Raw genomic sequence first — 20,891 nt, 5'->3', positions numbered from 1 at the left:
TCACTTGGTCGTTCATATGCCTTCACATCCTCTAGGTCTGTGATTTTCAAAGTGTACGTCGCGGCTCCTAGGGGCGTCACCAAACTTTGTCAGAGACGTCGCGGTGAGCTAGAGATATTGATGTACGTCTGTTCGATGCTTTGGAGTGTTCTTTATTAGACTATTCCGGGAAGCTGCGGCCGAACGGAACTGCGGACCAGGGTGAGGGAACCGTGGATAACAAAAGTTTGAGAACCACTCACACGCGACTGACCTAGAGGTCAGTCTTGTCCCTCGCTTGCACACTCTCTGGGTAAGGAGTCTCTAAAGTAAAACTTCTCGCAGAACCCTTGATGATAATGAGGTTGTTCTTTGGAACTCCACATTTTTTTTTAATGAAAGAGGCCTTAGGCACCACCTCTTAATTTACATATCTATTGTCATAAATCACATTTCTAGATCTTACTGTGGAAGTCCCCATGCAAATGAAGTTGTCGTGCACGAGCGGGATTAAAATGGCATTGGGTGTCACGTGAAGTGCCCGTAAATTCTGCGATCCAAGATCCTTTAAGTGAGTAAAAAACTTTCCCGAAAAACATCGTTTTTATAATGGAGAATAATATTCGTGAACAGAGGCGCATTTAAGGTGCTTTCGCTTGTAGGCTACATGAAATTTTCCACCCCTCTCATATTCTATAGTCTAATTTTATTAATCACTCTTTCCTCGCATCTCGCATACACCACCCTGTGAAATAACCCCATTTGGTCCCCATCCACTCCTGCAAGTACAGCGTGTCTCTAAAGTCACTCTTTTAGTCATTCACATACTTGTACACTGTTTTGGTCACTCACATATTTGCACACACTCTAGGTCACTCACTGAGTTGATCCCTTTCCTCTGTAGGCCACTCGTTTTGCAATTCACATACTTGCTCACGCTCTGTAGGCAGAGGCGGATTTAACGGCGGACACACCGGGCGCGCGCCTTGGGCCCCGACTTCTAAAGGTCCCGAAAAACCCAAACTTTACATTATTTTCTAATTTAAGGGGCCTAATATTTTCTTTTGTGCCGGGAGCCCCTCGACCAATTTTATATAATCCGCCACTCTATATGGGTCACTCGTTTGGTTATTCACATGCTTTCTCACGCTCTAGGGCAGGGGTCTCCAACGTAGAGTTTCTCGCGGAACCCTTGATGGTTATAAGGCTGTTCAACAGAACCCTTGGTAATAATGAGGACGTTCTACACGGAACTCAAATTTTTGAATATTTATCCAAAAAAAAAGCGTGACCTTACTATCGTTTTAACACCATCATAGCCTGAGCTACACCAGAGGGATAGGCAACCGCCTCAGCATATCAGGGGCGTACGCAGGATCCTCTTTTGAAGGGGGCACAGAAGTCTTGGGGAGGTACAAAAATTGTCTTCTCGAGAAATTTTGAGTTACCACCCTTCAAAAAGGGTTAAAATTAACAGAAATGGGTTAAAATAGCACATAAAAGGTATTTTCTTTCGTTATTTTAATTTTTTTTTAACGAAATGCCGAACTTTTTTTCATTTTTTGGTCGGCTTCGGACGGGGGTACGGTCCTCCTATCCCTCCATGTGTAGGTTTCTGTTCTTAATATACATATTTATTGTCATGAATCAATATCTGGGATATATTTATATCCTATCTTTCTAGGAGGTCAGGCTTCAGGATGGAGGGGAGGGGGAAATGATTATTCTTGAAATGTGCCCTCTAACATTGTGTGTTTTCTGCTAGATTCATATTATCTTTTATTTCACTTGCACTGACCTGTTTCTTGGCGCATAGAATTCGATATCTGTGCAAATGTCAATATAACATGCTTTAAATATAGGGGATTTTGTTTTCTTTGCGCAGCAAAAACTCTATGTACATGGAGGCATTCTCATACTCTAAACGTCCATATTTTGTAAACCTATTAAGCATGAAAAAATGATGCTTCTTAATTACTTTTGTTCATAACCAACAAATGGGTAAAAATAAACTCTCTCTTTTAGAAGCCAAAAAAAAAATATTGCTTTTCAGAATACAACTATACAGTATATATTAGTATGTATTATATTGAGAAATATCATTTAACTGAAACCTCTTCTGCCACCTATCATATAAAAAACACAACTGTTAATGATCCTTAAAAATGAAATTGGTGAAAAACAACAAGTACATAAAAAAAATATAATATAATAATATTTTTTGAGTAATAATATAATTTGAATTAACAAATTTACTGAAAAAATTCAGCAGTTGATGGTTGAATACAGTAAAATAACGCCAGTACTACTCGGAAAGGTGCCGCTTCTTATGATACTAATCGAACATCATACAAACCAAGCTAAAAATTAATACAATTCCCGTATCATACATGTTTTGATTATAACACAAGCTCATCAGGCTATCATTTGCTAGTATTACTAACATTATTCTACTATACACAAATATCAACAGTTAAGATTTTGCAGCGAACTTGATGATTTGACCTATATTATTAAATAAAAATTTTTATTAATATCACACTGCATTGCTTTTTTCCATGCAGCACATAAGTCGAAAACTCGTCAACATTTCCAATTGAGGAATCATTAACAGTTGTGTTTTTTATTTGATAGATGGCAGAAGATATTCCAGTTTAATGATGTTTCTCAATATATTACATCCTGTACTGCGTAGTTATTTTCTGAAAGACATTTTATATATTTGGTAATTTTTTTTTGCTCGTGTTGCCTTTCTTTAAGGTTAATAACGGTTTATGGTTAATGAGTTCATGGTTAATAGATTTACAAAATATGGACGTTTGGAGTCTGAGAATCAGTAAGAATGAGTGTACTTTCGTGTACACGGGGGTTTCTTTGCGCAGAAAAAATTCCCTATATTATGTGAGGTAGCGAGATATATTTTTCACTCCGCACAGATATCGAAATTCTGTGCGCAGCGAAAAACAGGTCTGTGCAGGTGAAATTAAAGAGAGGGTGTTCTTGTCGGACTCATATGATGATATGTGAATGTATATCTACAGTGTGATAATTACAATGTAAAATATAATACTTAAGTGAATTAATTATTATAATTCCCAGGGACACTAAATTGCTGCTCGCGAGTTGTTAATGGTTGCTCCCTGGGGTAAGATGTAAAGTTGATTTTTTTTGTGTGGAGAAAATAAATGCTCCCTTCGGGGAATCCCCCCGTATGACGAAATATGTTTGCCGGGCTGGGGGGCCTTAGAGAGGGTGGGTGCCCACTCTCTAGAAAATAAAAAGGATCCTTAGTGCCTACCGAGAGAGAGAGAAATAAAAAAAAAAATTAAAATTCAGCTCAGCAGGATTTTTTAAGCCGAGAGGGGTTTTAATGTGTAACGATTTCATTTATTATTTACATGCTCATTATGCCAGAGATAGCCTTTAAGTAGGGTTACCGAAAATTCTCTTCGAAACTTGGACATGAGGACGCATGCGTGCATATCTTTGACTATGTTCCTCACATGGATTACCTACAAGACCAACAACAATTGCTTTACAACCAAAACAGAACCACGCCTCTTTTCACCGGAGGGTATTTATTAATTATCAAGAATTGAGTGCTGTTTCACTCATTTTGTTTGCTTCTGAAATGAAAAAGAAAGATATCGACACTGATTTCTTTAATACACTACCACAGGGCTGCTTTAACGCATGTGCCCGCCACGCACTGCCCTGAGGGCTTTGCCTGATGCATAGGAGCACTCCACGATAATGGGATCATGTGCTAGGATAAATAGCAGGTGCCGCGTGGAGAAAATGCCTCTTTCCCCTCCCCCCGTGGAAATTCAAGCAATTGACAAGGGCCACGTAATTTTAGTGCCCTCCTATGAGGGCTTCGTCCGGGGCCAACATCCAGAGGCGGATTTTTTGTTTAGTTGTCTGTCGGCTATATAAATTTTGCCGCCATTCACCCATTCTAGCTTAGTTTTCTTGACTACTCATTCCTCCAAATTAGCCGCACCGGACTATAGCCTGCTTAGCCCCCTCCCCTCCCACACGGTAAATATGCCCCTGTGTCACTGTCTTTCGGTCGTTCACATGCTTTCATTCAAACCCTCTTTTTCGTCTCTCGCTCACCGGGTTATTATTTCGGTCACTCACATACTTGCACACTGTTTCGATCATTCACATGCTTCTACATTCTAGGTTAGTCCTCCAAGTGGTCTGTATTTTTTTTAAAATGATACTACCTCGTTAAAATTCAAAACATAGAACAGCTTGGCGAATAGTAGCAAGAAAGTTTTCCTCTTTGAAAGCTCTCCGAGATCCGGGATTTTTAAGGGTTCCGTGGCGTTTGATCACGCAGAACCCTTCAAAAAACTGTCATGGAAACCCAGTTGGAAACCCGTGCTCTAGGCCACTCTTTTACTCACTCACGTGCTTGCAAATTCTCTAGGTCATTTTTTTGGTCACTCACGTGCTTGCAAATTTTCTAAGCCACTTTTTTGGTCACTCACTAACCTGATCCTTTACTGTCTGGGCAGAGGCGAATTTATTGACGGCTATGAAAATTTTGCCGCCCTTCTTCCGTTCTTCTAATTTTCTTGGCCACCATTCCCCAAATTTGCTAACGCTCTGAACTCGTCGCCCTTGGCTATTGCCCGCTAAGTGCCCGCTCTTCCTCTCGTAAATACGCCACTGTTCATGAACTTTTGCAGCTTAAAAACGTAATGTTACTGTTTAATCATTCAAAGTGTGCTCTGGATTTCTTTTTAAACCACACTATCTGGTTGAAATTCGAAATAAAGAACAGCTTTGCGAGTATATATTAGTAATAAGAAAGTTTTCTTCTTAGGAAGCTCTCCGAGTTCCGGGATTTTTAAGTGTTCCGTGGAGTTTGATCTTGTGGAATACAAGGTGGAAAATCATGATGCCGGGTACTCTTTCGCTCAGCTCTTCCTCTACCGATATAGGGATATTCAACATGGTATATATAGGATAGCAACATGGGCCCTGGCCAAGTGATTTTTCTGAGGCTCTACTAGGCAATGCATACTTTTCCTAAATTTCAACTGTATCTCAATTTTGTGAGGCCCCTCTTCTCTTGAGGTTCCCGGGCCGTGCCCGGGTGAGCCTATGCGTTAAGACAGCACTTACTCTTCCTAGAGTGGTGCCTGTGTGGATGTAAAGGGGTCACACGACCACCCAAGAGCCGCCCGTGAAATCCCATGCCTGCATGATATAAATACGCTCATCTCCAAGTATTAATTTCATTACAATTCTTATTCCAATCTGAGCAACCCTTAGTGGTGTGCGACAGGTGCGATAGCACTGGGTCCCGCCCTTTGTGAGGTCCCGCACACACGGTAAATTATTGGAGGGTTTCTCCGATTCTTAAATTATTTCTTGCATCAATTATGAATTTCCATTGATATTCTGAAATATTTTATATTAATTTTGAATTTTCATCAATTCTTGGATTTTTTCTTTCATGAATTCTGGAATTATTATTTTCACCAATTCTGCAATTTTCACCAATTCTGGAATTTTCACCAATTCTGGAATTTTCACCAATTCTGAAATTAGTTCTGGAATTATTTCTTTCATTAATTCTGAATTTTCATTGGCGTGGCATAATTTCTTTCAATTGTTTATAAAACATCAATTCTAAAAATTTCATGAGTTACAGGAAAGCGTTTCTTCTTATTAATATAAAGTTATCTTCAGTGCTGAATTTTCATCAATTTTTGTGTTAATTTACTTTCAATTGTGTGTTTAAAATTTTTTGTTCGGATATTTCTCTGCATTCTGTGGAAATAATAAACACTGATCTCCCTCCCCTACAAAATACATAAAATTGGGGAGAAGAGGGTTCCAAACACTTCTGGTGGCTCGAAATACGGTACTCAAATACGTACGGGGCCCTGCATAGACCCCACATCCTTAAACAGGACCTATACATAGGTTGAGATTTTTGGCGTGTCTCCACCTTAAACTTTTCACGGCCTTTTCTGTAGTGAAATGCGTAAAAAAAAAAGAAGAAAAAACATGATGGTGATTGCCCCGGGCCCTGTCAGCCGGACCGTTGAGGGAGGTCATGGGCAGGGAGCAAGGCCGTAGTGGGGGGGGGGGACTTGGGTGTCTGGTCCCCCCTAGACGTGACAAAATGACCGAAAAAAAAGGAGAAAGATGGCCAAATCTATTGTTATATCATTTTGGTTCCCCCCTGAAATGAAAGTGGTCCCCCAAACGAAGTTTCTGTCTACGGGCCTGCCATTGCGACCCTTATTCACATACACGTGACAAAAAAAAACAAATTTGAAAACCCAGTACTTTCACAGTTGCAAACCACGACGCTAGATGGCAGTAAAAGCACTGACTCCGATCACCGCCATGTGTCAGGACAGGGGGGGGAAAAAAAAAAAAGAATTCCGCAGCCATCTAAAAATGGCGGGTACGACGAGTGTCGCGAGGCTCCTGGAGAAATACAAGAAAGATCTGATAAATGTGGACATAAACAAAGTTCTGAACAGGCTCCAGAGACAGAGTGTGTTGACCGTCGAAGAGAAGATCTCACTTCAGGAAGAGAACTCTGCACAGACTCTGTTGGATAATTTCATTAACCTGATTTCGTGCAAAGGATTACAGGCATTCGAAGAGTTTTGTTTATCGCTCGAGAATTTGTGTCCACACTTGTTGACTAAGTTCGCCCTGGATATTGCTGGTGAGTCCTTTCCATCCATTCTCTCCTATCATTATTATTATCTTCCGCAGGAAAATTCCGAATGTCGTTGTTTTATCCCCGTAGAGCTAGAAATTGATCAATTTTGATTGTTGTGTACTAACAGCTGACGGTCTTTCACGGAGTTGCGTACGATGTAGGTTAGGCAAATATATTTCCAAGTACTATTTATCAAATTACCGTGCTTCACTAGCGCCTAGCCTCATGACCAGGGCGGGGGGCGATCGACAGGCTGTCATCGAAATCTGCATATCGTGGGTCCCAGCATGCCCCCCCCCCCGACGTAGGATGACAGGACCACCGGGACCCCCCGAATGATTCTTGTCGTGGCAAGCTATTGGGCCTTGCGGCTTCACGGGGCGCCGCCAAATTTGAGATGAAAGTGAAAATTTTTTTTTTCTTGACCAAAACACAAAATTGGGGAAATTTCTGTCCGCTCTGGGAGTGGGAGCCGAAGGGGGGAGTCACGAGCGTTCGAGATGAGAGGGCTGAAAAAAAAAATTTTATTGACAAAAATAAAATTACTGAAATTTGTTTCTGTGCATTCCAGAAGGGACGCCACAAATCGAACTTGAAAAACTTTTTTATTGACCAAAACAAAATTTGGGAAATTTATTTCTGTCCGTTCTAAGAGGGGCGCAAAAATCTGAGATGGCTACAAAAATTTTTCATTGAGACAAAGGAAAAATTAGGGAAATTATTATTATTTTTTCAGCTGTAGGAGAAAGGATGGGAAATTTTTTTTTATTGCAAAGAAAAAAAATTGGAGAAATTTATTTCTGCTTGGTCTTGGAGGAACTACGAAATCCGAAGTGAAAAGGCGAAAAATAATTTCCATTGATCAAAACAAAATTAGTGAAATTCATTTCTGGCCGCTCTAGCAGGGGCGCTAAATCCAATATGAAAGGACGAAAGAATTTTTTTTAGGGAAATTCATTTCCTAATTTTTGTGTATGTCTGCTTTAGAAGGGGCGTCAAAATCCTGAAATGTTAGGTCGAAAAAAAATCTTACTGACTAAAACAAAATTATGAAATTTATTTCTATCCCCTCTAGGTGGGGTTCTAAGTCCATGAAAGGGGAAAATTTATTTCTGTCCCTACGAGTATTGACCCAAACAATATTAGGGAAATTTATTTCTGTCCGTACTAGAAGGGGCGCAAAATCCGAGATGAAAGAGGGCATAAAGAATTTTGTAATGACAAACAAAATTCGGGAAATTTCTGTCCATTCTTGGAGGACAAAAATCCGAGATGTGAACGAGTTAAAAAAATTTTATTGACGAAAATAGAATCAGGGAAATTTATTTTTGACCGCTTTCGGAGGGGAGGGCGGCAATTCCCCGAGATGAAAGGATTAAAAAAATTCAGTTGGTCAAAATAAAACTCGGGAAATTTCTGTCCGCAACTAGGAGGGGAGGCAAATACGAGATGAAAAGGCTAAAACATTTTTTTTTGACCAAAAAATAAATTAGGGAAATTTTTTTCTCTGTCGCAAGGGAGGGGCTCCAAATCCACGAGATGAAAGGGCGAAAAATTTCTATCGACCAAAACAATATTAGGAAAAATATATTTTTGTCCGCACTAGAAGGGGCGTGGCAAATTCGAGATGAAAAGGCTAAATAAAATTCTATTGCCCCAAAAACATTAGGGAAATTTATTTCCTCTTCCACCAAAAGGTGCCAAATCCGAAATGAAAGTGCAAGGAAAGAAATTTATTTGTTGCGATAGGGGATAAATTGGGGGCGACGTTGGGGACAACAGTGTGCCCAAAAAATAGGTCCCAATTAGGTGGAGATTTTGTCTCGAGTGCCCCTGAATCTTGTCACGGTTTTTTGTGTGTAAATTTATTATGGGGGGGGGGGTCCCCCGCTCCTGGGTGGGGTGGGGGCAGAGCCCAAACTTGCTTAGGGGAACAACTGCCCCGGGCGGCAAACTTTAAAAATAACAAAAACACTGGTATGAAATTATCGAATTTCCCTGTGTCCGGGGTCGGGGCTCAACGAGATCATTCCCTGTCCCCGAAATTATTTATTAGTTACAGCACTGGGGAGAAGAGGCATGGTGGATAGACATGGGCACCCTTTCAATGTTTTGACTCCATGTCAGGATTTTTCACAGACACCCTCCCCCCCCCCCATTGTAAATTAATAGTGCAAAAAAAAAAAACCCAACAAAGTGATTGGAATGAGTAATTGGATTCGTCAATAAAAATTTAGGTACCAATTATATATTTTTTTCGGGTAGTAATTAGTTAGGTGGATACCTAAATTTTGCATCACTGGTCACTAAATGGGAGTCCGGAAATGAAGACAACACAACAATTTCTGTGCTTATGTGTTGTTATGTCAGTGTGTCTGCCGGCATTGGAAAGTATGGCCGCTCCACAAGTAGGGGGAGGGGGTGCTGACAGAGCGCCAGCCCAGGGCCCCGGGACGATTCTTTTATTAGCACTTATTTGTTTTTCACTCTATAAATTCGCGAAAGTGAGGCCCACCGAAGAACCTAGCCTAGAGGCCCTGTTGTAGAATTTTAACAGTCCACCTATATATATTTTGATTTGTTAGGTCCTGCCTTCTTTCTCCCAGGGAGCCTCTGGGTGAGAAACTTTTGACGAGCTCCCAGGTGAAGATATCTAGTGATTTATTTATTTATTTCAGTGAAGCATAGCGTAAAAAAAAAAAAAAAAACGAAGGTAGATCACTAGACCAGGGCTGGAACTAGAGGTTAGCAAAAAAGGGGACAACTACCCCTCCCAGCAAAATTTATGGCGGGGGGGGGGGGAGCCAGCAAATTTTATATGGCGGAAAAACCACTGCTATAAAATCATCGAATTTCACAATGGTTTGAGGCACAAAAAATCCCATTTACGGCCCTGCACTAGACCCAGCCCTGAGCCCTTCCCCGCCAATTCAAAAATTACTCCCCGTCCATCATTCCTCCCCATTCTTCGATACAAGGTCAGCTGAATAGTGTTGGGCTATAATTAAAATAGGAAAGTGAAAAGCTGGCCTATGTTCACGAGAGTGTGAACAATTCACGGTTTTGCGTTGAGATATTTGTACCTTTACCCTATATTTAAACCGTATATGTATATATAGACATTACCCCCCATATATCCGCTGACCGCCATGCCAACCAGAACTGAATACACATCCGTTATAGCTAGCTGACGTAACCATATAGTCAGCCTTGTTATTATTAGTCACCGTAAACAGGGTCATCAAACACGGGAGGGGTTCCGAGCACTGATTACAAACATCAAAATATATAACACGTGCTCCGCTAGAAATTCGCCCAAAAAACCACGGGATCGAAACGTAATAAATGGGTATGAACGTTATCCGTAACACACGATAAAACTGTCTTCTTCCCGTGCGTTACGGTTACGAAGTTAACCGTGCACAGGTTCTTAGCCTCGAAAAAAAAAACTGTTTCCAAGGCAATTTCTTGTGCATTATTCATGAATTCTGACTTTTTTTTCCTGTTCTTTTAGCTCATAATTGCGAAATTCTCCGCCGGCTATAGCACGTAACGGGGGGACGTATTAAACGGGTGAAACACGATATTCGTCCAGGGCATCATAATCCATTGATTATATCGTTATAGAGGCGATGTTTTGAGTGAAAGAGACTTGCTTGATATGTAAATATGCAGTCCTTATGATGTTTTCGGAGAAATTATGTCTGAGGAAATGGATTTACATTCGGTAATTGTGTGCGCGATTTGGTTTTGGGCTGTTTGGATCTGGCGTTTCTAATATGTGGTGCTCATAGAAAGTGTGAGTGCTCGATGCCTTTGCCGAATTTTATACTGGTGTCCCATAAATTTTGTTAATATTTAAAAAATTCGTAAAAATTGTAGGAATTGGGAAATTTGAATGCTGTTTGCAAAATGTTATTCTCATGAAAAGGGATTTTTTTTGGTTCAAAAAAGAAAGTTCAAATTTCTGTCGATAGAGGGCCAAGGAAACCAGTCTGACAGAAGTAATTGGTGCACGAGAATTGTCAACATTGAAAACCTTATACAAGCGCCGGCAAAAAAAAAAAAAAATTAGCAGTTAATCGTATGGCTTGCATTTTGTAGGACTAATTTTCATGCTTACAGTTATTTGCCCCGTGCAGCGTCCTCTAACGACAGATATTTGAACCGATTTTTCTTTCCTGCATTGAAAAAACACCTTTTTTTCATGAGAATAACTTTTTCTCAAAAACCGCATTTAAATATACCAAGTCCTTTCATTATTTTTATGAATTTTTAAACTATTTACGAATTTACGGGACATCCTGTACTTTTAAGAACACAATCAGGCATCCTATCCACGTTGAATTTAAGAATTGGTGATCACCTAAAGAGGTGCGTCAATGCAGGACCGCAACTAGGGGGGGGGGGGGCGGGAACAGGAGGGTCTGCTGCCCCGTGCGCTGGACCAGAGGGTGTGTGAATTTCACACATTTACCCAGAACTGAGTTTTCATTAATTTTTTTTTCATGCGAGCTGGTATTTTTTCTACATTTATTTTCAGCATTTGTGTGTACATTCTTTAGTTGAGAATGTCTTTTAGGATGTTGACTTTTTCCCAATAATTAAAATGTATAAAGTTGGAGTCAAGTAAGCCCCTCCCCCCACAAAAAAAACATTTTTGGGCCCAAGGCTTCCGATTTCGTTGAGATGTCTCTGAGTGTCATCAGATATCAATATAACGAAACGGACATTACCTAATGGACGATTATTCTTTTCATTTCTTGCGTAATCTTTTCGAATCTAAATGCCCTGAGACAGGGGTCTTCAACGCATGACCCGCGGGCCGCATTTATCCCTCGGAGATTTTCGTCGTGACGAAAACATTGAGAAATTATTAATTCCAGAATTAATTAAAGAAATAATTTCGGAAATGATGGAAGAAATAATTCTAGAATAAATTAAAGAAATAATTCTAGAATAAGTGAGAGAGATAATTTTCCGGAACAAATTAATGAGATCTCAGAATTAATGAAAGAAATCATTCCAAAACTGATAAAAATTTAGAATTACTGAAAGAAATAATTTTTGAATTAGTGGAAAAAATAACTCATAAATCAATAAGACAAATAATTTCGTAGTTTCTGTTATTATAATTATAATTCGTAACGAATAATTACATGTTTATTGAAAGTAATCACTTCAAGGTATATTGAGAAGGAAAATAATTCTTCCTTCCATCGAAACAAATGATTAAAGAATCATTTAAAGTGATTTCGGATTAAAACTTATCTCAAGATTAATTTGATCAGTAATTAATTGAAAACTTTTTCAGAATGAGTGAAATTTTTTTTGAGAACTAATCAAAATTGATGACAAACAAAAGAAATAATTTCAGAATAAAGAAAATTATTGAATTATTTTTTTGTCGCTGTTTAACTCGGGGCCTCATCGGTTCATTCTATTGAGATGCCATTAAAGTACATGAGTTGGTGGCCCGCGGGGTTCGCGACAAGTTTGAATTTGACTCGCCGTGTCTGAATCCCTTTCCTAGAAATTCTGATAAAAACAAGGATATCTGGAAAAAAAAAATTTCAGAACGCAAAATCATAGTGTTGAATTGTAGGGCAATAAGCCTTAATTAAAAGCTAGGAGTCCCCAGACATTTCGTTGATTGGTCATACTTGAACATGCATATCATTCATTTTGCAATGGGTATGCAAACGCAACCGCAAAATAATCATACCGAATTAATAACTAACCAATTGAAATATCTTATATGTTATTGAAAATACAGCGGAACTCCCCTAGGCGGCCACCCCCCTTCGCGGCCAGTTTCCTAGAGCAGGGCCCCTAGGCTGAAATCTTTTGCGGACCCCCAGGCCAGACTTTCACCTGCTTTTCACAGGCTATAAATTCACTATAGAAGGTGAAAGTCTGGCCTGGGGGTCCGCAAAAGATTTCAGCCTAGGGCCCTGCTCTAGGAAACTGGCCGGTCAGGCTCGGGCCCCTGTCAGCCCCCACCCTTGTGGGCGCCATGCCTAGGAAATCCAATCCAAGACCACTTGCATTCGAAATTTAAATGTCAAACCATTCCGTATGATTTAATAATTTCTACGAAGGAAACGAGAACTAGAGTCAGATTGTAATAAATTAATGGAAGGCTCTATTCCATCCCCCAATGGATGTCGGCCACTGCGTACCATTCCGTGATTTATTGCGGTATCTCGTGATCATATTTGCGATTGATCCGTACATGAAACAAAACATTCGAGAGCATATCGTCCAAGATCTTGACATTTTGTTCGCGCGTTTCACGGCAGCTGACTCGTTTCGGGGTTGCGAGCTCGAATCTATTTTCGTACAAAAAGCTTTGCTTATTTTCCCGAGATTCTTCCGCACACGTTTCTGTCACTCGGAAAAAAGGACCGTCTTATATTTTTCATTTCCGGAGGTATGAACAGCGACGAGAATTAGCGGTGGCTTCTTTTACTCTCTTCGATGAGTCTTTCATGCTCATTATTTTTGACACGGATTTACTTGTTGTATCTTTTTCTGGTGGAACCGCGTTGACACTTTTATTTTCTAGTCTTCGCTGGTGAACGGAAAATATTTCTGTTATATTTAGATCCCATTTTTTTTTTTTTAGTTTTGAGAGGTCTATACACATTTCTATTAAATTTCAATGGAGGCATCCGTGTTATTCTCAAGCGGTAATTCATGAGAGGCACACAAACTTTCGAATGCCTTTGAATGGCCTACAGATACAGTACTGGCATTTTAAATTTCAGTCTCATCCACAAATGAAAAAAAAGAAAGAAAAGAAGTAAGTTTGAATTATGATGTACAATGTGTGTAATATCAGTGGAACTTGGAATGTCCCCCCCCCCCCCCCCCCAGTGAATTATTTCTCATTTATTTTCTAATTTTTAAATCCGGAAGAATATAATCACATCTCTAGTCATGGGTGAAAATTTTTCTCTTTTACTGATGGGCCAAATAGAAATGCGGGTGAAGCCATAAACCCCACCATTTGACATATTAAAAACAGGGCCTGACATGTTTACTCTCAAGCCTTAACCAGAACATATTATCAAGACGCTCCCCCCCCCCCCCCGCCATCCGCCGTTAACCCATTTGCACCCACTGTACTCATTTGAGTACAGCTTAAGGGGGTTGGTGCACGCAAATTTTCCAAAAATTGCATTTTCGAATTTTTCAATTTTCAAATACTATGAAATTTTTTCTGCGTCTGATTTGTGTTCGAGTTTTTGTTCCACCTGTACTAAAAATATTTTAATATAAAATTCTGACGGGCATTAAACATGCTAATGTCTCTCTTTTAAATGCATTTTTCTCAAAACTAAGTTTTTGTTAGATAAGGAAAATCTATTCGAACAAATTGCTCATTCAAATGCCTAGAAACTTTGTGTCTCTCTCAACACTATGGTGCTATATACTTTAACTCGAGAATTTTTTATTACAATTATTTGAAAATTTTTTATAGCACAAAATAAGGGTGAATTTTGGTGATTTTTGAAAAAGTTACATGTTGTTAAAATTCGATAAAGAAAAATAACCAACAATTAAAATCCTAAAAGCTCGTGTTAAAGTATGTACCACCATAGTGTTGAGAGAGACAGTTTCAAGACATTTGAATGAGTGGTGTTTGAAAAAAATGTTCCTTATCTAACAAAAAACTTAGTTTCGGTAAAAACGCATTAATATAGAAGACCGATGACGCACCAGTTCAACCTGAAACTAGCATAACTCTGACAACGTAAATAAGTTGGGGTCACGCATGTACACGCACACAAGTTTCTGCACGTACCAGTTCGTTAGAAATTCCCCAGAGGAATGTTTACGAGGTGGTTCAAAGGTTAAAAAAGTTGTCTAAAAACTACTACCCATAACTTCAAGAAGTCAAATTCAAGCCAATAGAATTATTTTTAATTGAAGTAACATGAACCACTGGAAATCAATTTATTACAAGTTGCAAAACTGTCTAAAATCCAAATCTATAAAAAAGTAAACAGTCTGAAAAGAGACAGTTTTTGACTCTTTCCAGACTGTTAGTTTTTTCACAGATTTAGAAACTGTCCTTAAATATCATAAACTTGTCCAAAAACTGTCATAAGGAGCCAAAATCTGTTTAGAAAAACCAATACATTTTAGTTTAATGATACTGTACTATTATACTAAAAAAAACCCACTGTCTGAATCTATCGGTAATATCAAGATTCAATGCTCCCAAAACTGACCTGAACCTCTAAGTGCCAAAATATGACATGAAAACAATAGCTTTCTTGATAATTATAATTATTAAAAAAAACAATTAGATTGAAAAACTGAAAAAATCCAAAAACTGTGATTTGTTTTCTGTCTTTGTGGTTTTTGTTCACGAAAACCGACAAACAACTTGACGAACGCCATTTCGTCAAGTTGTTTCGTCGTTGTGTGGTTCGCGAGGCTTTTTTTTCAGTGATTTTTGTCTCAATGACACACGTTCTCTGAAAGGAAACGCTACTCGACACCACTTTTAACATGCTAATATAATTACGTAACTCAAATTACGCTGGCTTCTGAGGTTTCGAAGATTTTCGCGGCTATTGTGCTCCATTTCCTGACAATCTACTAGTAGACCCCGGTCGTCCAGAATAGATTCTGGTAAGCTCTCGTATCATTTTTCAACCACCGAGTCAAAATTCTCAATGAACGGAGAGACATTCAAGTGGAGTTCTTAAGAAAGGGGACCATACATTGTGTGTGCTAAACTCATGGCGCGCTGGCCAAATGTGGTCCTCAAAGTCATCTGATGTGGCCCGTGACTTCAAATGTGATTTTGTAAAAATGACTCAAATATTCCCAGATCACTCAAGTCTTCCGCGACTCGTTCGCAAACCAATGAAGTGGCCCATAGTCTGTTAAAGGTTCAGCCAGGGCCGTCTTAAGAGCATCATGGGCCCCCGGGCCAAGTGATCTTTCTGAGGCCCTACCAGGCAAATTCTAGGAAATTTTAACCAGATCTCATTTTTGTGAGGCCCCTTCTGTCTTGAGGCCCCCGGGTGGGCCCATGCCTTAAGACGGCACTGGGTTCAGCACCATTGAGTTAGGCCAGGGGCTCTTAACCTTTTTCAGCCGCGACCCAAAATCAATAAAAAGGTCAGCTTTGCGACCAACGGGACTGTTCGTTCTTAAAAATTAGGTACGCGGTGCATTTATAACAGACTGTAAGGGGGTTTCATGCAACTCATATAGGGAGCCCCTGCGAATTAAGTTCCGGTCGTGAAGCATAGCTCAAAAACCCTGGCAGTTAAGTGGATTTCAACTACCCATCTTGGAAACCCATAGGTCAAGAACCCCCGAGTTAGACACTGACGGAAATGAGAGTAAAAATTCCAAAAAAAAAAAAAAAAAAATCTGAAGCTTGTGGAAACACCCTGATAAGTCTACAAAAAACACATAAGTGGTTTTATTTTGATATTTCTGAGGTACTATGTCTTGACAATAGAAAGCCAGGTGGACCAGGGGACACCCTTCAGGCCCTCAAACATCCATTTTTACAGTGAATTGACCTCCTTGGTAGACATTTTTCCCCCATAAAAATACTTTTTTTCTTTCCTATACCAGCTTCTGGAATTAGAAACTCACAGCTGCTGCCGCCTACTGTCTTGAAGACCCTCAGAACCGGTCCCTGTCTCCTGGGGGGGTATTTTTTTTTTTGCTCTAGGCTCCCCACTGAGGTGTTTTAATGCTCACCAGATTTTCTCTTGTCAAACACAAAGCATACCATACATTTTCAAGATTACACTGCGTGTATATTTTCTAATAACCCCAAGAGGATTACTGTTTTTTTTGGTTATTTGTTCGAATTTCTAGTGATTGTTATGACGGCAGTGCCCATGGATTCCACGAATTTTTAGATAAGAAAGTGAGGAGTGAAAAGAATGAATGGAATTCTAGACTGATCCCCTGTAACAAAGTTTTTGGGAAAAAAATCTGTTACAAAAAGTTTTTATACTTGTGAAGTAAAATTCAACAAATACATAGAGAAATTTGTAATTTCCGAAAAAAATTTACGTTTGTGGTACTCCTGCCTAATATCGAGTCTGATTGTGAGGAACACAGCCCTATTACCACCTTCAATTTCATCTCCCCCCCCCCCCCCCCGAAAAAAAAAAATCTGGGGGTACTTTTGAACGATATCTGGCATCCAAGGTACTACTTTGGAAATTACTGAATAGGTATAATTGAGACGTGGTTCCCTCCCCACACCAACACATTCTAGAGCAGGGGTCATTGATCAGGTTCTTGGAGATATTTGAAGGGACCATGAGCCAGGGCCGTCTTAAGAGCATCATGGACCCCAGGGCCAAGTGGTTTTTCTGAGGCCCTACCGGGTAAATTCGAGAAAATTTCAACCTAATCTCATTTTTGTGAGGACCCTGGGCCGTGCGTTAAGACGGCACTGCCGTGAACTTGAATGAGCAAACAACAGGGCCGTAACTAAGCTGAACAAACTGGGGCACTGCCCAATAGGGAGCCCAAAAAAATTTTTACGCTCATTTCATAATAATAATAATCCTTTTTCAAGAGAGAGATAGGGACCCCCAAGGAAAACTCTGCCACTTGTCTCCAAAAAGGCACGCAACGGCCCTGCCAAACAATTAATTTATTTGTTTTTCACATTGTTGCACATCGAGCATTATTAATTTCCGATTTTTTTTCTGACATTGTTTCGGAATTTTCATGAAATCTGAAATTTTTTCTGGCATTATTTTTGCATTTCCATCATTTCTGAATTTTTTTCTTCTGGCATTACAAGTCTGAACTTTCATGACGTTTATTATGTTTTTTCACGAAGACTTTTTGTTTGTTCATTTCGATTTTTATTAAGTAAACGTTTCGTCCAGATTATCATGCTTCTTTTTGCGAAACTTAACTACTCATGTTGGAGTCTCCTTATAAATTGATAAACATCTTTTATGTACTCACTGAAATAATTAAGATAATAGCCAGAGAAAAAAACTACTGAATTCACTTCTATATCTTATAAGAGTCCACACACATTCATTTATTAAATTAAAATCATGAACAAACATTCGCGTTGAATTATTTCGCCTCCACCCATGAAGTTAAATAATTTGCGGTATTATTATATCTTCAATATGTGTAGTACCACTTTCTATTATCAGTCTAGAAATTACTACAGTAATTAGTTTCTGTAAAAGTCACGACAAAATGTAACATCACGTATATCTCCAACACGATCCGGTTTGTTGGTGAACTCAATTGATGTGTCCACGCGCATGCGCAAACAAAGCGTTACTCATTTGCTTACATGTACATATATTTTTTTTATCCTTTCAGTGTATCTCGAATCTTGAATTCTGAAATTAGTTTCTAAATTTTTTTCTGCTATTTGTTCTTAATTGTTGTGAAATTTGGAATTTTTTTCTGGCATTAATTTTGAATTTTCATAAATTTTGGATTATTTTGGATTTTTTTTCTAGCGGAAAATTTGAATTTTCATTGATTATGGAATTTTTTTTGTCATTTTTAATTGAAAATAAAATTATTGGTAATTTCAAATGATTGATATTGAATTAATTATTCTAATTAGTTTTATTCTGATATTAATTTTAATTTTTATTCAAATAAATATTAAAAAACTGGTAATTAAAAGATTTTTGTTGCCATGACAGTGACAATCAAATTTAATAATGATATATTGTATTTTAATATTAGTGATACCTCAGTAACAAAGATTTGTTCCGGAATCACTTCATTAGCCGAACGTCATAGGTTTCTATGGAAAATCGTTTGATTCGTTCCAGCTTCTACCAAAAATTTAAATACAAGTTTTTTAAAACACTAATGGATGCTCATAGGTGCCAATGCTTCCGATTTTTCAGCCTTATTAAAATCTTCCGGTCGGAAATCTAATTCTTCCGATTTTTCGTATCTTTATAGAAAAATCCTTAAAAGTCCTCAAATTAAGTTATGTTTGAATGGAAAATCCCTAAAGAAAATACTCTTCCAGTCCTTTCAATTTCAGGCTGACCCCGTTTTCTCAGGAAAAAAAAATAATTGGGAAACAGGATTTCAAGTAAGAAAAATCGGTAATTGCCACCAAATATGATGGTTAAAGTGGGTAATTATTGCTAAAAAAAATCAGGACAGGGAAAAATGCGTCCCGGAAAAACGGGATTTTCATTATTTGTTATTCAATTTCAAAAAAATTTCCGGTTTTCCCCTTTCATTTGTTTGACATGTTTTCTTTGATGCGGAATATGTCATCACCGGATAAACTACAGATTTTTTCTAGTCTGTGAGTTGGCACCTATGCATGCTATAAAAAAGACAAAAACTGATTGAAGACTAAAATGAATAGCTTCAAAATTGTATAGTTGAGAATATACAGGAGAAGATGCTGATCTTTTTATTTTCCAGTACATACACAACCAACACCAGCTTTAGTCTAACATGCAGATGGAAAAGATAATCAGCAGAGACTGTTCAGCTTGATGAGTCTCGCACTGAAAGAACGCATACTCTGAAAATTTAGGCTACCTTTTTTTCTCTTTCAATGCATTTTCTATTTTGGCTGAACTTTCTATTTCATATGAAATGGTTTAAAGAATTTTAGAAAGAGAAGCGCATGTACATCTAAAAAAAAAAAAAGATTCCGAGGTGTACATGAGTTAACCGGGCCCTAGTGCAGTAATTTTGATGATGATTGGTGTGAAAATTCAGCTCACGACGTTGATATTTTATGTTAGTGTGTGCATGCATATAATCAAGAATATTCGTTAGCTGAATGTGTATTCGTTAGCCGAAGCAGAAAATCACGAGAAAAATCGTCATTAGCCGGAAAATTCGCAAGCCAAGGTATCACACTGTGCTTATAAAATCAATTTCCCAACACTTGTTACAATTTTACATCCAATTAAGAAAATGTCAACCATTATTAACTCTCAAGTATTAATGCCTCATAAAATTTACGATTTTTCTACTCTAGATGTTCTTTGCCCCTTTCAGAAGCTTAATACGTTTTTTGTCTGGGTGCATCCTTCAGTTAGTGAAATTGCGCAATTCATGCTCGCTTCCACATTATTGCGGCAGGATTCTATTTTCAGCTTCGTGTTTTACTTCTCCTAGAAGAAATTCACCCTGACATAACCTCTTGTACAGAAAGGGATAGGCATGCGCCACACAATAAAATATAATCAGTAAATTGTTAATTTTTATGCGAAAAAAATTCCAATTAATATAATTTTTTAAAATTAGTTTGTTGTGATAAGATTTGCACAGATATTCGGCCGAACCAAATATTCAGACAGGGGTGAGTACCGAATAGCCGCCGAATATTTGTCCCATCTCTAATGTTGAAGAGTGTCATCGCAAGTTGCTAACCATCTTTCATGTACTCACTGAAATAATTAAGATAACGATCAGAGAGATAAGTAAAAGATATAGACGCGAATTCAATTAAGTTCATTCGTTTGTTAAATTAAATCATGAACAAACATTCATGTCTAATTATTTCGCCTCCATCCATGAAGTTAAATAATTAGCGTGTTATATCCTCAATATGTAGTGCCACTTTCTATTACCAGTCTGGAAATTGCTAATTAGTTTCTGTAAGAGTCACGACAGTAACATTAAAATTACATCTCCAGCACGATCCAGTTGGTCTCTGAACTCCTTAATGAGGTGTCAACGCGCACGCGCAAACAAAGCGTTACTGATTTGCGTAGTATGTACATATTTATATTGATAAATAAATATATATATATTATCATTTCAGCGTATCTCGAATCGTAATTCAGAATTTTTTTTGTTATTTATTCTTAATTTCGTGAATTTTGAAGTTTTTTTGGCATTAATTTTGATTTATCAATGATCCTTGAATTTGTTTCTGAATTTTCATCTGTTCTGATTTTTTTTTGACGTTCATTACTGAATCTATTCTTGTGTGTGCTCTAGATTTTCTTCTGGCATTAAGTTTTCATGTACTCCGAAACTTTTCCTGGTGTTAATTTTGAATTCTAAATTTTTTTTTCTGGCATTACTTTTGAACTTATATATATATATAAAATCTGGAGAGAATTTTTTGACAATTATTTTGAATTTTCATAAATTATGAATTTTTTTTTTCTAACATTTGTTTCGTTTTTTTTAGTTTCTGATTTTCATTAGTTGTTAAACTTTTTCTGAAAATTAATAA

The 20,891-nt window shown here is 38.2% G+C and overlaps 1 protein-coding gene across 2 annotated transcripts in view; it reads left to right on the top strand.

Annotated features, from left to right (window-relative positions):
• The first annotated feature begins 6,395 nt into the window (after window positions 1-6,395).
• The window catches only part of LOC149079598 (tight junction protein ZO-1-like), a 326,888-nt gene continuing 312,392 nt past the window's right edge, over window positions 6,396-20,891 (top strand). For both annotated transcript variants that reach the window (XM_089240203.1, XM_089240202.1), the window contains exon 1: window positions 6,396-6,685. In XM_089240203.1, the coding sequence (XP_089096329.1) occupies window positions 6,409-6,685 (277 nt within the window). In that variant the 5' untranslated portion in view covers window positions 6,396-6,408. The remainder of the gene's footprint in view (window positions 6,686-20,891) is intronic.

This window comes from Pholcus phalangioides, unplaced genomic scaffold (genome assembly GCF_987345545.1).
Source record: "Pholcus phalangioides strain wild (caught in Gottingen) unplaced genomic scaffold, Ppha-v1.0 ptg000012l_1, whole genome shotgun sequence".
Taxonomy (NCBI): domain Eukaryota; kingdom Metazoa; phylum Arthropoda; class Arachnida; order Araneae; family Pholcidae; genus Pholcus; species Pholcus phalangioides.
The sequence above is the reverse complement of the archived record's forward strand: the minus strand, read 5'-3'. Positions and strand labels throughout refer to the sequence as shown.